At 43.8% G+C, this 15692-nt stretch overlaps 1 protein-coding gene across 4 annotated transcripts in view; it reads right to left on the bottom strand.

The window, feature by feature from the left end:
- The window catches only part of tspoap1 (TSPO associated protein 1), a 90319-nt gene extending 84988 nt beyond the window's left edge, over positions 1-5331 (bottom strand). For 3 of the 4 annotated variants that reach the window (XM_029249165.1, XM_029249163.1, XM_029249166.1), the window contains exon 1: positions 5231-5331. In XM_029249165.1, coding sequence (XP_029104998.1) covers positions 5231-5314 — 84 coding nt within the window. In that variant the 5' untranslated portion in view covers positions 5315-5331. The remainder of the gene's footprint in view (positions 1-5230) is intronic. The other variant, XM_029249164.1, reaches the window with a different exon arrangement.
- Between the last annotated feature and the right edge of the window lie 10361 nt (positions 5332-15692).

The raw sequence follows: 15692 nt of genomic DNA, 5'->3' as shown, positions 1-15692 counted from the left end.
TTTTCATTGTCACATGAAGACAAACAATGTGCATCTCTTAACATTAGTCTCACAAAGGAAGGATTATAGGAATGGTCACATTTCTACTCCAATAGGACCAGATAAGAGATTAAACTCATTATGGACTGGAGGTGAGTATGCATCTTACATGTATGTAATTTGATTAAATTCTGTGGAGTTACTTTGTTGTAAATGGGGGATCAATCTGACAGAAGGATTTCTGCCCACATTAGAAGACAGACATTTTCCAAATAAATCCTACGCTGGCTATGAGTTCAGGACTAACTGGCAAAAAACTCTGTTGCTAAGCTTGGCAAACAAACACCTAGAAGAACACATTAAAACAGTGCACGGTTTAGATGTCCGAGTCTCAGTGTTATGTATAAATAAAATTTTAAAAAAATGGCTACACAAAACAGAAAGACGGGAACGAGGTAAAAACTGAAATTTGATCAACTGAATGCATTTCTATCGTTCCCAGCCATACAGTCCTCGAGAGCACAAGAAAATACACCCGGAAGCATATGCCAAAGCCAAAACACCATAACGCCCAAGACAGCTAAAATGCTACAAAGAACTAAAATTAATCCCTGTTTTTCCCCCCCGAGAAAAAGAATAACATAAATTCTGTCCTAACTGGTGCACAAATTGCATTATTTCACACAGTTTAGGGCACTGTACCACACGTTCCCACAACTATTAATGAATCACCTTCCTTCAACCTCAGCACTGATGTTCAGCTATGCGATATAAGGGTTTGTTATTCGATTTAAAGCCTTTTTGGTTTTTATAGATCTAGTGAAGCACAACAAGCATAAACATTTAAGGCCTGAAAATGCCACTGTCTGCCACAGCAATTCAGATTAAATGCCTGTCTGATGAGATGTTTCTAGGAAAAGTCACTGTTTTCTCAAACCACAATAATCTCTCATCCCTTAAACAGAGCAAGTGGCCTCCTCCGCAAGAACTCAGTAATAAGATTCAGCACCTGTCATTTTTCAACCAGCTGCATTTTCTCATGTCTGCAACTGAAACTGGTTTATTCCTTCCTACAGCATCTTCACCTTCCTTACCTTCACTGTGCCTCTTGTATCCAGGACATCACTGACTGAGACACACACTTCCCCGACCAGTCAATTTCTGTCGAAAGTTTCAGACATACATGCAGAACAGTTAACATATCCCAAAATGGAAAAAAAAATATTAAATTCAGAATTTCAGTGTCAAAGAGTTTGATTCTGCATGTCTCGTTGAAAACATCAAATGTAAAGATCAGTGTGAAAACACAGCAAGCTGCTTTTTTGCTGATGGTCAGCCACTGTACATTTAATCAGGCGAAATCACTCAAAAATCATAATAACCACATTATATGACAAAAGAGACACTGAAACCAATGACCTGCTAATGCAAACCAAGGGATGGATCTTCATTACGAATTGAAAAGGCTGAATTTTAATCATCCAGTTGTTACATAACGTATCTTAAGGGTGCGATTTATTATACAGACGAACCACGATTCATCTGTAATAGCACTTAAAAGAAGCTACCATGCTGAAAAATGTGGTTAAAAGGAGGGTAAATCTGTACCCAGGACGGACTGCGCCCTGGGGTGTCTAGTGGGTGTTTTTAGGGGACCCAAATATCTCAAAATAAAGCTGAGGGTCTTACAAGCTGTGTTTTACCCTAACTGTTGCCACTGACAGCTTAATTACAGTCAATGACAGGCAGCTCTCAGAGGTTTTTGGGACACAGGCTAGAAGCAATGCACTGCTTTAGAGAATTAAAAAAAAGCGTATAATAAATATAGGCCACAAAAAAAAAAAAAAAAAAAAAACACACACACAGCCCTCTAGGACAAATGCATCTTTCCAAAACACTGACAAAGGACAAGGAAACGGCATGATTTATACACAAAGCAACTAAAAGAAGGGGAGAAAGAGAAATTGAAAATGTAATTGCTATCATCAGGAAAATGCCTTACACAGAGGACCACGTTTTAAAATGAACACACACTCTGGCTTGGAAACAACTACACAAACATCTGAATCAATATTTATGCTGCATTGGACAATATGTGTAGGCCAGGGCTGTGCTTCATCTTGTATGGTCCTGGAAACAAACTAACCATGACTTCTCTCCTCCTCTTGCCCCCTCTGTCTGTCTGTCTGTCTGTGTGTGTGTGTGTGTGTGTGTGTGTGTCTGTGTACGCACGCTAGCGTCCCTCCCAGCTGCTGAGCAGATGTACGCAGCCTGTGAACGCAACCATATAAGATTTCTGTGGTCACATTACAGTCCCCAGTTCTGTCTTCATTAAAATGTTAATAAATTACATGGAAAAAGGGAAGATGGCTGTGGAGGTAATACATGGGGAATAGGTGGCAGCTGTGCATGTGACGTGCACCTCATTGTAATTTGAAAAAATGGACAAGGTGGACCGGTAGATAAAGCCCTGGCTTGGTCCTGAGTGCACGCGTGCGTGTGTGTGAGAGAGAGAGACTGTAAGAGTTATGGCAAATGACTGACAATGGTGCCTATTTATGCATGGGACACTTTTTTCAAACCATGACATGGTGCAAGGCGGCGACAGATGACACGGAGACACTTTTTGCTGACAATAGGGAATGGGGGAGCAGCGATACACACCAACCACACGGTGCTCCAAGGCTAGAGAGTCCATCACCTTCATCGGACCTCAGCCTTCGACTGACTGAGAAAATGCAACTGCAAACGAAGCGGTTGAGAGACAGGGATCTGTACTATGAAAGGTGCTGGTTGGAGGACCTTGAGGTGCCTTGCGCATCTCCTGGATTTAAGAGTGAAACAGATCTACTGAACAGGAGTAAAAGCATAAGCTAAGCAAGCAAATATCATCTGAAAAGGAAAGCAAGACAACCAAACATTCATTCATTTTGTGGATTCAACACATTATGATGGAAATTTCTTCCTGGCTCTCTTATTCCATGACACAACAGATGTTTTATTGCTCACTTTAAGCCTCGCAAGTTGAGTGCTGGGTCTCCGGAAAGCAGCAGGCACCGTTCGGCTGTACGTGCCTCCCCCGGTGACAGGCTGGATCATAAATAGTTATGACTTCTGCACGCATTTTGGCTGAACCAGAAAGGCACACGAGACTCTAATGAATAGCTGTTCTGTTGTAAGGAGCTGAAGAATCAATTATTTACACTACTACCCCTGCAAAGAGGGAATTCACGTTGACTGAAGGGTGTGTTTACAGCCACTGCTCCCAACACACTCACATGAACAATTTACATATATGAATGTGCAATTGTATAACAGGGCTTTGTTGTGTTTTTTTCATGAATTTCACACATTCATGTTAAAATACTAAGAGTAATGCATTATATTTTTATATCTTACTATTACCTGACCTTTAAATCTATTGTCTGTCTTCTGCATTTTCTTCTCAGCACCACCAGAACTCACTTTATTTATAATGGCTAGCAACTGAAAAGTAACTTGAATGGAATCGCGAAGAAAAAAAGATTTGTAAACAAAGACACAATCACCACAAACAGCCACACAGACCCAAACAATTACAGGTATGGTGCCTTGTGGCAGCATGACCAGATGATGCTGTCATACAACAGATCGAGTATTTGTCATTAAAGGTTATGACCAAACATCAGGACTGGAAAACACAAAGTTAAAGCGATGGACATCAGAACTCCAAGCGGTCAGAAAGCCAAACATGTTGTAACTCTTGTACTACTTGTATGTGCTCTGGAGGGACAGAAAATCAGGAAAATGTTCTGAAAGGGAGTCAGTTTGGACTGCTTTCAGTACACAATGGTTCCCCTCTGCACCTGCTGCTCACAACCCAATCACCAAGTCACCTTGACAACTGTAACCCTCCTGGAGCTGCATCATCATACATGTTCATGTCACTCATAGAAGCACTATGGTGTCACAGGTCCAACTGGCAACACATGCAGCATCTTCCTCAACCCTGCTGGGTATGAGCCGTGGCGCCCCATGTGGACCAGGATGCCAGTGGTAACCGCCGGCCTTGAAGAATCTGAGTCCGTGCAGTTTTGCAAGAAGGAATCACAATCTCTCCACTGAAGCCACTCTCATCTCCTTTGGTCGCACCCTTAAGGCCTATCTCTTCGGGTAACACTGCACACTCCGAAAATGTGATGAAAAGACAAAAAAAACTTTGTGAAAGCCTTCTCATCTATTACAAGCCTGACTGTGCATTACAGACTGCTTCACTGTAAAGGATTTGTACACAATACCCCCATATATAGAGGAAAATGTCATGATCTGCTGCCCTTTCGTACTTAATGCAACTCAGATTTGACTGATGCATTTCCCCAGACGGTTTCATGACCAGTCAATCCACACCCACCACTCACTGCATCAACATTCTTCTTCTGCTTGAGAAAATGGAAAAACAAGAGGTGACCGAGACAACTCATAAATGACCATCAGATTTGAAATAACCATTACTGCCTCTATATATATAAAGACATTTTAAAGGGTACAAAGATGACAATGGCACTGGTGGATAACTCCCTCAAATGTAAACCAAGAGTAAATTAGTGTGTAGAAGATCTTATTCTATTAAACTCTGCTAATTACAAAAAAAATCAGCTATGGGCAAAAATAAAAAGGCTGTCAGTAAACTCAGCAGTGAATCTAACAAACTTGTTCTTGTCACCAACTCCCAGAGATCCATGCGATCCATCAGGTTCAAACACAAAACAGAGGGTATTTTGTCTTATTTCAGTCACAGAACAAAAATCTACTGTGGGATATCAACATGTCTACTTAATCTGAATATTAAATACTTTTGACTACATCCCAAACACCCACATCTCCTTCAGAGAGCCTAGAATGTCAACTAAAAAGGTCAGCTTAGCCTTCAAGGCATTTAAGTTTAATTACATTTCTGATCTCAGCCCAAAAGCGGCGACACCTTCCCAACAATTGTATATTTTCAGAAAGAGAGCCAATCTGCAGTTTTCAGCTGAGCTGAAGAAGCCGCGCTTCATAAGTTCCCTTTATCCTCAGGGTCTAGATGCTAGTACTACACAAGATGCAGAGCACAGACTGCTGAACATGGTTAAAAAGTGAGCCAAGTCAAAACCTGTGAACTCCATGACTAACACAAATGAGGACATTACAAAAATGGCAAATGGGTATCTACAGAATATCAACAGCGCCGAGACACTGATGGAGGAAACACAGCGACTGGCACTTTGCTTACCATGTGTTCCATTTCTAGAAGGGAGTGCTGGAGCTGGGGGGATTGTTCCAATATGGCTGACACTGTGACGGAGTTCTGGAGCATCCCAGAGCCCAGCTCTCCACCCACTGAGGAAGAGGAGTGGGACTCTGGGGACGGGATGGGAGAGGAGCAATGAAAAGCCTGACAAAGTTCCTTCCCAGGGGGCAAGTTCCACAACTCCACTCCAGGTCCACTCTTCACCACAGGAGATGTGCTTCTGGACTTGTGAGAGAAGGACTTGGAGCGAGATACAGAACATCCAATGCAGGATGGGTCCCGATGGGTGCAAGAGGGCTCGACATCCAGAGGGCCACAGCTCAGGGAGCGCTGTCTGCCACCACTGTGCTTCGCCTCCAGGCCATGGGTCTGCAAAAGGTGGCGAAGGAAGAAGCTCTTCTCTGCTTCCAGCTCCTGCCTGAGACGTTGAACCAGGGGGGCTTGATTGCCATGTGCCTCCCGGCACAACCTGTGAAGGAGCTGCTCGAGCCTCCAGTAGGACGCGGTGTTGCTCAGGCAGCCAGGCTCACCATCCCTATGTCCGGAGGCACACTTCCCCAGCAGCTCCTGGGCCAGCCGGCGCTGCAGCTCACGGGCCTGTCTGACGGCCGCCTGACGCTCCTTCTCCAAGCCGCCGCCAACCACCCGGAGCTCCTGACCCTTGAGGCGCAGCAGCTGGCGGATTTCCGCCTCCCTCTCCTTGACCAGCACCTCCCTGAGCCTCAGCAGTTCCAGCGCCTTCTGCCGCTCGAACCTGGAGGTGAGCTGCTGCACGGCCTTCTCGTGCTCCACCTCCGCCGTTTCCTTCAACCTCCGCAGTTCAACGGCAAACTTCCGGCGCAGCTGCTTGGTCTTGCTCCTCTCCGCTTCTAGGGCAATCTGGAGCTTCTCAACCTCCCTCCCCTGGTCCCCACGAAGGCGACAAGCTGCTTTCTTTGACGAGAGAACAAGAGCGTTACTCCTGTCCTTTCCCATAGCGCGAGACCTCAGTGTTCACGCAACAGTAAGGAGAGCAGGTAAAAGGCGCATGCAAGATGGTATGGAGAGGAGCGAAGAAGCAAGAACCAAGCAGCATGCACTTCGCAGATGATCTCGCTGGAAAGCAAATGGAACGGGCGTCAGCACGAAAGCACATCTTTCAAATCGGTTAGAAAGGCACGGCAGAGAAGGAGAAGCTAACACAAATTGACACAGAGTATAAATCCAAAGAAAAAACGTGTTTTAAGGCACAAGGCCGTGCCCAAATACCAGTTGCGGATGAAAATTCTGAGCACGCGCAGCGGGGACGAATGAAAAAGAGACGGAGATGTACAAATGGAGCTGGTGAGGGGTACCGGCTACGCGTTCTTCGCGCAAACAAAGTGAAAGTTTCAGAGACAACACTGGAGTGGTAAGTTGTGGGGATGTTCATCTCACCGATGATGGATTCAGGAGAAACGCCAGGCTGAAAAAGATAAGACAGAGGAATACTGCTGCAGCACTGAAGTAAACAACACAAATCATAAACTTACTTACATTCAAATGCCTTTTTTTTTTGTCATGAAAGTGGGCGGCCTTGAGAGAAGAAGAAAGTGAGGAAAACGAAGCCGAAGAGGCGCGGAGGATGAGTTGGCAGATGGAAAACACTGCCTGTGTATGTGTACAACACGTAACACACACCGATAGAAGTGTAAAAACACGTTTGCGACACATGATAATGTAAAGAATTACATGACTGAAAAAGACGTGTAAGACGTTTTTGCAACGTGTGAAAGACGACGTGTCGCGCGACACACCCGACTGTACCAGATTATATATATTATATACGAATAAACACGCAAGGAAGAAGTTTTAAAACCTCAGTGACAGTTTTTTAACAGAACAAGAAGAAGAAAAGCGATTAGTCTCTGGTGTTTTGTAACTCTCTGCACCAGTTGTAACGATGTTTTTTTTTCTTTTTTTTTATTCTTGCTAGTGAAGAGCTCTCTCTCTCTCCTCCTCCTTCATCCTGTGGCGGCGGTCCACTCCAAGTGATTTAACTAACTGTATTCACATTTTCTTCCCTAAGCAGCGCCCGAAACACGGCGTTCTTCCGTTCCCTCCCCGTTTTTATTTCGCGTTTATCCTCATTTTTCACTCAGTCTGTTGTCTTAAGGATGAACGCACTCCTGAGGTAAAACTTACCCGCTCGGCTCGCTCACTCGCGCGCGCGCAACTTCAGCGACCCGCGGGGGACCGCAACGTGGAAACGAGACATTCCTCCTAGACTGAATAAGCGTGCGTTCGTACTGTACTTCATTTTATTTTCTAGTGATTTATTTCCGCCTAGGTTGCTGCGACGGCCTGTTGCTCGGACAGCCCGCAGCTCCCAGGCGGATGGGGAGAGAAGAGCTGACCGTGGTCCGAGCGCCGTCTAGCGCTCGGGAACGACACTCTTGTACGAGCGCCCCCTGTGGCCATCAGCGGTACTGTCCGCTGAACGTTAACGTACGAGCTGCGTGTTGATGTACGAAACCCGTGACTGAATTCGCTACACCATCGCTCTTCGCCTCGTTTCTCACTCCAGAGCGTAACTGTAAACACTGAGAACAAAATGATGGATCCTACGGTGTATCAAACAAATAAACAGATTCACGGGCTAGTCTTCACTAAATTTTCCTAGGCGGTGGGTGGGTACTACTGGGTTGGCCTGAAATTACAAAAACGATTCACACAGACCACACGGGCATAGCTGCCGTACTGATGGCTCTTTTCTGCGTCTGCTTTTCATATGGCCAACATCTGACATCGTGGACTAGGATTACAAGATTAATACAGTCGCCGTGCTGGATTTCTGAGCAACCGCCCGGGGGGGCTGTCGTTCAGACAGACGGCTAAAGGAAGGAGTGCGAGTGCTCCCCCGTGCGGCCGTACAGGAGTATAGCACCCGATCTTAACGCATCCAATGAACACTCGCCCTCGAAAAGCCTACGTCATACATAAAACTTCAAAAGAAATTTATTGTGAACGAAAAAGCACGGAGTCGGAGAAGCCCCTTATTCCAATCTGTGCATTTAGTAAATCTGTTTATATTTTACGTATTTGACCACGTCTGCTCACTACATATTCGCTAAATTGCATTTTTAAAGAGGACAGGGTATGCTGAGCGATTAATGTCCATATGTGCTGGTCTGCAGGTGGATGGAGATATTATTGTGAAGAGGGATGGGTGGCATGGATACACACATTTTCTGAACCGCTTGTCCCATTTGGGGTCGCGGGGAGCCAGAGCCTAACCTGGCAACACAGGGCGTAAGGCTGGAGGGGGAAGGGACAAACCCAGGACAGGATGCCAGTCCTTCGCAGGGCACCCCAAGCGGGACTTGAACCCCAGACCCACCGGAGAGCAGGACCCGGTCCAACCCACTGCACCACTGCGCCACCGCGCCCCCCATGTGGTATGGATAGTTAGTTAAAATAAAATAAAATATGATGACTGGTGGATTGAGGTATAGGTATTGAGAAGGAAATGAGTACTGCCTGGTGGCAGGGTTGTGTTGTGTCCAGCCCCCATAATTTTGGCATCAGGGTTTTAACATCTTACCCTGTGTATTATTGTATGATTTAGGGTTATTAGTAATTTACTTTTTGCTGCTGAGGAGTTCATTGGTATTTTTCGGCTGTTGGTCTCACTTCCCCCTAAACCGGTCAAGTCACATTTACGTCTAAGAAAAAGCCTTGCCTTTTATCGCCTACTGCAGGTTAAGAGCAATTACTGTTAAACCCCTAAATACATTACCTGTTTTGGTGCTAAAGTTTTAAGTATTACACCTGCATTTCTTAGGTGTTTTTTTTAAGTTACTTTCCTTTCAAACTTCTAGATTTAGCATTTAAATGCGTCCTTATTTCTTGCAACAATATGACCTGTTCGATTTTAAGTCGAGGACAGAATTACATGTACACCGACAGAACCGAGTCATTATCATTATAACTTCTGCAATTTATATGTATATTTTATTAGGAGCCCTCAGCCAAATACCTGGAGGCAAATCCTGGGCTTTGAAACAGGGGAGTGGATACTTCTGCTACATTGCAAGAATCCAATGTCTTTTTTGTGAACTATAACTTCAAACTCTACTTACAAAGTGGTATTTGAGGGTATTCACAATTTCCTTTCCAAAATCATAGGTGTTTGTGGAAATATTTTGGAATGTCCGTGAGAACGTGAATGAATAATGGGAATGGACCTTACGATTTTAAGTCTCTTACGAACCATTTTCAGAAACTAATTAGGTCTGTAGAATAGGAGATACCTCTCTCTGTGTGTGTGTGTGTGTGTGTGTGTGTGTGTGTGTGTGTCTGTAAAACTTTTAAACTAAAAATCCTTCAAGAAAAATACTATTTTAGTACTAGTATGATATAGTAAAGTGAAACAACAAGTCCAGGGACTGCAATTTACTTTGACACAAATTACTTCTGTGAAACACTGAAAAAAGGGTTGATGGTTATTGAATCGATGCATTTTATACAGTGCAGTAGGTGTGTACCATCGAGTCAATACTCACTCATAGTGACAACCCACATGGTGTTTGTGGCAAGGGAGGAACAGAAGCGGTTTTCCAATAACCTTCTGTACATGTCTGGGGGATGCAAACACAGGAAGAAGCATGCAAACTCTGCACACCCTGAGTTTTAAGCAACAGAACCCTACACCAGTGAAGCACTGTCCTTACCCACTGTCCCACCACATGCCCATTTTATACAGTATTGTGCATTTATGGTCATAATAACCATTGTGAGATAAACTCATTTCCTTTCAGTGGTCTAAAATTAAGAATAGTTATGCAGAGGCTTGTTGGTGTGCCCACATTTGTAAGATTACATTTAAAGTATTTCTACGTGGTGGGGCGCAGTGACGCAGCGGGTTTGGCTGGGTCCTGCTCTCTGGTGGGTTTGGGGTTCGAGTCCCACTTGGGGTACCTTGCGATGGACTGGTGTCCCGCCTTGGATGTGTCCCCTCCCCCTCCAGCCTTGCGCCCTGTGTTGCCAGGCTAGGCTCCGGTTCACTGCGACCCCCACTTGGGATAGGCGGTTTCAGACAGTGTGTGTGTGTGTTTTTCTACATGAGAAACCATAACACTGCACAAAGGCTGGCTGGTGAAACACACATCTTGTGTTTTAGTCGCCATGTCACGCAGTAGTTAAAAGACCACAGTCTGTGTAGCAAGTGCAGGCTTCGCACACGATTCATCGTTGAAGGTGCGCTCTTTAAAGGAATTCTTCTAATAAATTTTCATTACCATTAATTTAAAGGAGGTAAATGGACAATGCATCTCCGAACCTCAAAAGGTGCACCATTTCTTTCACTAAACACGCAAAAGAAGGTAAAGATTTGTGTAAAGAGTTTATGTGACTGAGGTTTACACCAAATGACCTGGGCTGTAGGGAACTGGACCGTAGGGAACTGGACCGTAGCAGCACCATAGATCATGGGTAGACGGTCCTGCCCCCGGAGAGCAGTTGTCTGCAACATTTTAATACAGTTCAACCCTAAACTATTTCATTAACAGTTTTCATGAGAAATAACATGACATGGCTCTTTCAGGTATGAATAATTTATTCACCGAGACCCTTTCCAGTCAAAGCTTCCAGTACCAGGCATTTATATATATTCTAAATTATTCAATTAAGTGATGGGAAGAAGCAAAAAGCCACAGACTGTTTGACCCTGTTTGGGCACCACTGCCAACTCCAGAGCCTGCTTCCTGTGATGGAGAAAATAGGAAATGTTGCTCTTCCCTAATGTTACATCATTTTGTGGTTGATCAGTGACGCTACCCTTGAAAATGACCAATGATCTACACAGGACACATTTACATTTATTCAGTTAGCTGACACTCTTCTCCAGAGGAACTTAGAATTATTTTCCCATTTCTACAGCTGGGTGACATCACCAGAGCAATTTAAGGTAAGTACCTTGTTCGAGGGTACTACAGTTGGATGTGGGATTGAAACCTGCGACATTTGGGTCCAAAGGCAGTAGCTCTTACCACTCACTACACTACCAGCTGCCCCATTGCACATGAGTGCGGTTGTTTCCCGGTGGAGTTTCAGCTCTTTGTATCATGTATTATATAAATCAGCCTAACTTTACTCCATCTGCTCTGACATTCTGTTATGGCCACTTTACCTCATTGAGTGAAGTTTTACTCTCTTGCCAGCCACGCTCACCATCATGCATTCTTGTTCTTCCCAAATTCTTCGACCTGTATGTCTCCTCCGCAGCATGTGGAAGTACCGAAGATGGAAGTTCCCACACATAAGAAAGATGCTGAAAAAGAAGACCATGCAAATGAGGGGATGACCTTGGCTCCACTCCAGAGTACAGCATGGGCAATAGTATTAGTTACTTTACATTTTGTAATACGCACTCAAATATCACTATCTGGACAAGCCAAAAATAATTATGATACAGAATTCATATTTCTCAGAAAAAAATTTAATTATTTTTACCATTTTTGGTACTCATTTAGTCCCACCTGTTCTACAAAAGAACAACATAGAAAGCACAGAAAATAGAAAGCATGCTAGAATGTTCTACTGCCAACTTCTTTGCCAAAAGTGGCATATTGAGGCCATTGTATCGCTTTCCGCATGGAGCTGTGGCAAACAATTGGTGCCATTTGTGCTTCTCTAGGCCTTTGTTGTTGTAGATGGTGAGTAGATTTTTTTTAAAGCAGCCTACTTTCTAGAAGTCATCTGTGTCTGAAGAACAGGTTTGGGATTAACAGGATTAACACATTTCACCCTCACACTGATGCAAAACAGGACTCTGTGGGAAACCACAAGTTATGTCTGTTTTGGTGGTGAAATAATTATGTACGACAGATACAAAAAACACGATGCTACACACTTGCCCATATAGGCATAGGTTGAAGGACTATATTCATGTCACAGTAATAATTACATGGATCAAAAAAGCACAAGTAATACATAAAAATAATGAACACTATTGAAGATCATCAAGGATAAGCAAAATGTAATTTAAAGAGAGAAGTACTTTACCAACCTAGAGAGCATACACTACACCTGTGTGCCAACTGATTAATTTATTGATTGATTAACCAACCAAAAAGCAAACGGTGGGCTGCTTATCTTATTGGCGCGTCCCATGTTCAGCTGACTCATATCATGAGATACACCCCACGCCATCAGAGCAAAATAAGTATCTCCTACTGTTAGAACAATACCCTTGGGGGACATTCTTAGACTGTCATTAAACACACATCACGAATACGGCACAGCGTGACTGGAGAAGCCCCCGTCACACTCCTCCCCTCTCTACGCTTCCTGCACTAATGGTGTGGTTCCTGGAACTGCTTTGCTGGGGATTTTTTTTTTTCGAGATTTCTTTATTTAAAAATGCAGTCACTTACTTCTCTGCATGTCTGCTATATTGTTCAACAAAAGAATGTTAATTCCAAAGGGAAAAAATACTACTGAATTGAATCTACAGAGCCCATCTTTTATTTAAAGTCAGCTTATGGCAAGGTCATCGGATCGGAGCCCCGATGTAAGTTGAGGGCTATCTGTAGTTCTTTTGAAAAGGGATCCAGTTATTTTGACTTCAGATAATTCAGGGGACAGTGGCAAGAAGGAGGCCCGAATGGTCCCCTGAAAACTCAGTAACAACCTTCGCAATCGAAATACCGCTGAGCAGCTTAGCATGGACTCGAATTTGAGGCTAAATCGCTATTAGCCACCGTGAGTCCTGCCCAGGAAACTTGGGGGCTGTCGAGCGCATAACATTTGTCTACCATGGCTCGTTCGGCTCCTTCCGATGCACGCAAGACCTTTGCCTTTTTTCTGAGCACTTAGCATGTTATTATGTAGTCTGCCTCTCCCCAGCAGCTGCTAGAGACAGGGTCACATTGCAGATAGGCACAGAAAAGCAAGAAATTGCATAAAGGAGGACAACGGCTGCCGTGGTATAACATTAAAATTACACTTTTAAGCACTAATTTCCTTCATTGGCACCTTTCTGGCCTGGACACTGGATGCCCGCTTCTGGAATGACTTTCAAGGCCTAACAATTTATTCAGAGGTAAATATTCTTTCTTGACTTTTTTCATAAATAGGGAACGTGAAGTAGATGGAGGTATCGCTAGCGGTTTGTTAAATTAATTCGACTCAAGAGGCCAGAGTTCTTAATTCGACGAAAGAAGACACATCACAAGACCGACTGCAACGGGAGCACGGGGTATATTATGCAGCACATTTAGTTCACAGTAGCTGAAAGGGTGTTTGCGTCCCTGGGCACCGTCCGCCGGTGACACTTTACAGCGCGGGGAACCTGCTCCTATTCTTTTCAGCTTCCTTGTGTCTGCACAGCACCATAGATTAGCCGGACCGCACCTGTGAACACTACCTGTAACTGGAGATGCTCGGACACCGCGAACCGATAGCTTTGAACTTTACCTTTTTCTACTAAATAGAAGCAAGCAAACACTGGGTGTCGGGACATTACTGCCGTCCTGTTTTTTTTACATAATCGTTGTCAGTGAAGCGAGGTACATATAGTCACAGAAGGTTAAGGAGATGAAAGCTCACGGTCCAACTGCTGCCGGATGAAGTTTTTTTTTTTTTTCTTCCCTCCATCTCCCACCTTTTGCCACACAGTGTTCCTATGTTTTTCTCGGCGAATTGAAGATCTGTCCTGTGAATTATTTGTCCTGTCATTTATCTGAAAACAGAAGAAAGACACTGAAACCATTTGGGAAAAGACTGAAACTAATTGCAATTTTTCACATTTTGGAAAATATCTGAATTCAGGTATGTTTCTTTCGATTATATTTATAGCTGGACATAGTTTGTTCTGCATGCCCGTTTAAATTCTATTGCTTAATGTACTCTACTTAATCCAAATTAGACATTAGTATTTGCAAACTAAAACAAATATATAAACTAAACAAGCATTTGTAAAAACTAAAAGCTAAGGGGCAGATCTGGAAGATACAGCTGAAGCATTACAAACTGATTCATGTTTTGCATTTATGTAAGATCATTTCCAACTTTCTCGGAAAGGAAAACAGAAAGATAGTCATGGTATATTAGTTAATTCCTTTGCTTTGATGAAAAACAACTTCCGAATGGGGGGGGGGGGAGATTCCCAATGAACTGGATTGTATTTCAAAATGAATCTCATTTTAAAAGCATTTTTCCTTCTCCTTACAGTTTAACAATTAATCAATTATGAAGGACAAGCTACAGATTGACAGCGTGATACTAAAAACTAAGGAGAGCTTGGAAGTGTTAAATTAGTTTCTTTCCTGTACTGTAAGGGAGGATGTTTTTCCCGGGGTTATCGCTGACTTTAATGGGTATTTAGCAGAGCTGAGATCTTTCAGCTGTTTCTCAGCACTGAGAGAAAAAGAAGGGAGGGGAAGCAAAGCAGACACAATAGACAACATTATTCCCCAGTGGATTCTCGCTACATCCTGAATGAATGGAGTATTGAAAAACATAACATTAGGGACAAGATTATTTTTCATCCTTCATAACTACACCATTTGTCCGTGGGGTTTCAAGCAGTTTGTCAGCACGTCGCGCAAATGGGACTGGCCCGGGTACTGCGCCTCTCTCTCTGCGGAAGCTTCAACCCCTAATTGGGTGAACCGTGATCCTAGACCCACACCTGACTCAAATGCTCCAGTTCTCACCAAAGAGATGCTAGCTGCAGGTTCAATATGCTGACCTACAATTTAAAGCAAGAAAAGGAGCGCAGGAATACGAGGGAGAAAAAACATGACCACAACTAATAGGGAAAAAAGTTTCAAACGCATATGTCCTTCAAGGTGCCATAATTCACTCTAATCTAGACGCTACAGAGCTGTAGTAAACACAGACTTGTTAATTATTACTATTATGGGCATTATCCTGCTTCTAATGTACACGTACAAAGACAGACTTTTAGACTTTTTCTGGGAGCATGTGACTGAAGACCACTAGGAACCCATTAAGATCTATTGAGATGTGGTGAGCAGGAAATATTTGGGATTCTTTGTTGGGTTTTTTCTTTATCTGAATTCCATGTTGCTTTGGATGAAACGTATTTTTTGAGCAAATAAATAATGTAATGTAACTCTTGCTGGGCATGGATGTTGAAGGCATGTGAATGTTTGGGAGCGTCCCATTGGCTGTTGCACTAGGCCGCCCCGGAGGGACGCCCCTCGAGTCCTCATGGCTCTCCCAGGGGGAGATAAAGACCGTTTCCTATCGTATCATCGGAAGGCTGAGCGTTTTCGAAAAGGCTTCACTGACAGACTTGCAGGAAACAGCGTTTGTGCAGGAAGACGGGAAGTTTGACAGCAGAAATGCCTTTTTGTGCACCACCGGCCCGGAATGTGCCCTATCTCCCTGATGGTGAATATCAAGTTCTCCTGCTTCCCTCAGACCTCATCCCAAAGCTCAGTTGCATTCCAGCATG

The sequence above is a fragment of the Scleropages formosus genome, chromosome 25 (assembly GCF_900964775.1).
Source record: "Scleropages formosus chromosome 25, fSclFor1.1, whole genome shotgun sequence".
NCBI lineage: Eukaryota > Metazoa > Chordata > Actinopteri > Osteoglossiformes > Osteoglossidae > Scleropages > Scleropages formosus.
Note: the sequence above shows the minus strand (reverse complement) of the source record. Positions and strands in the feature narration are given on the sequence as shown.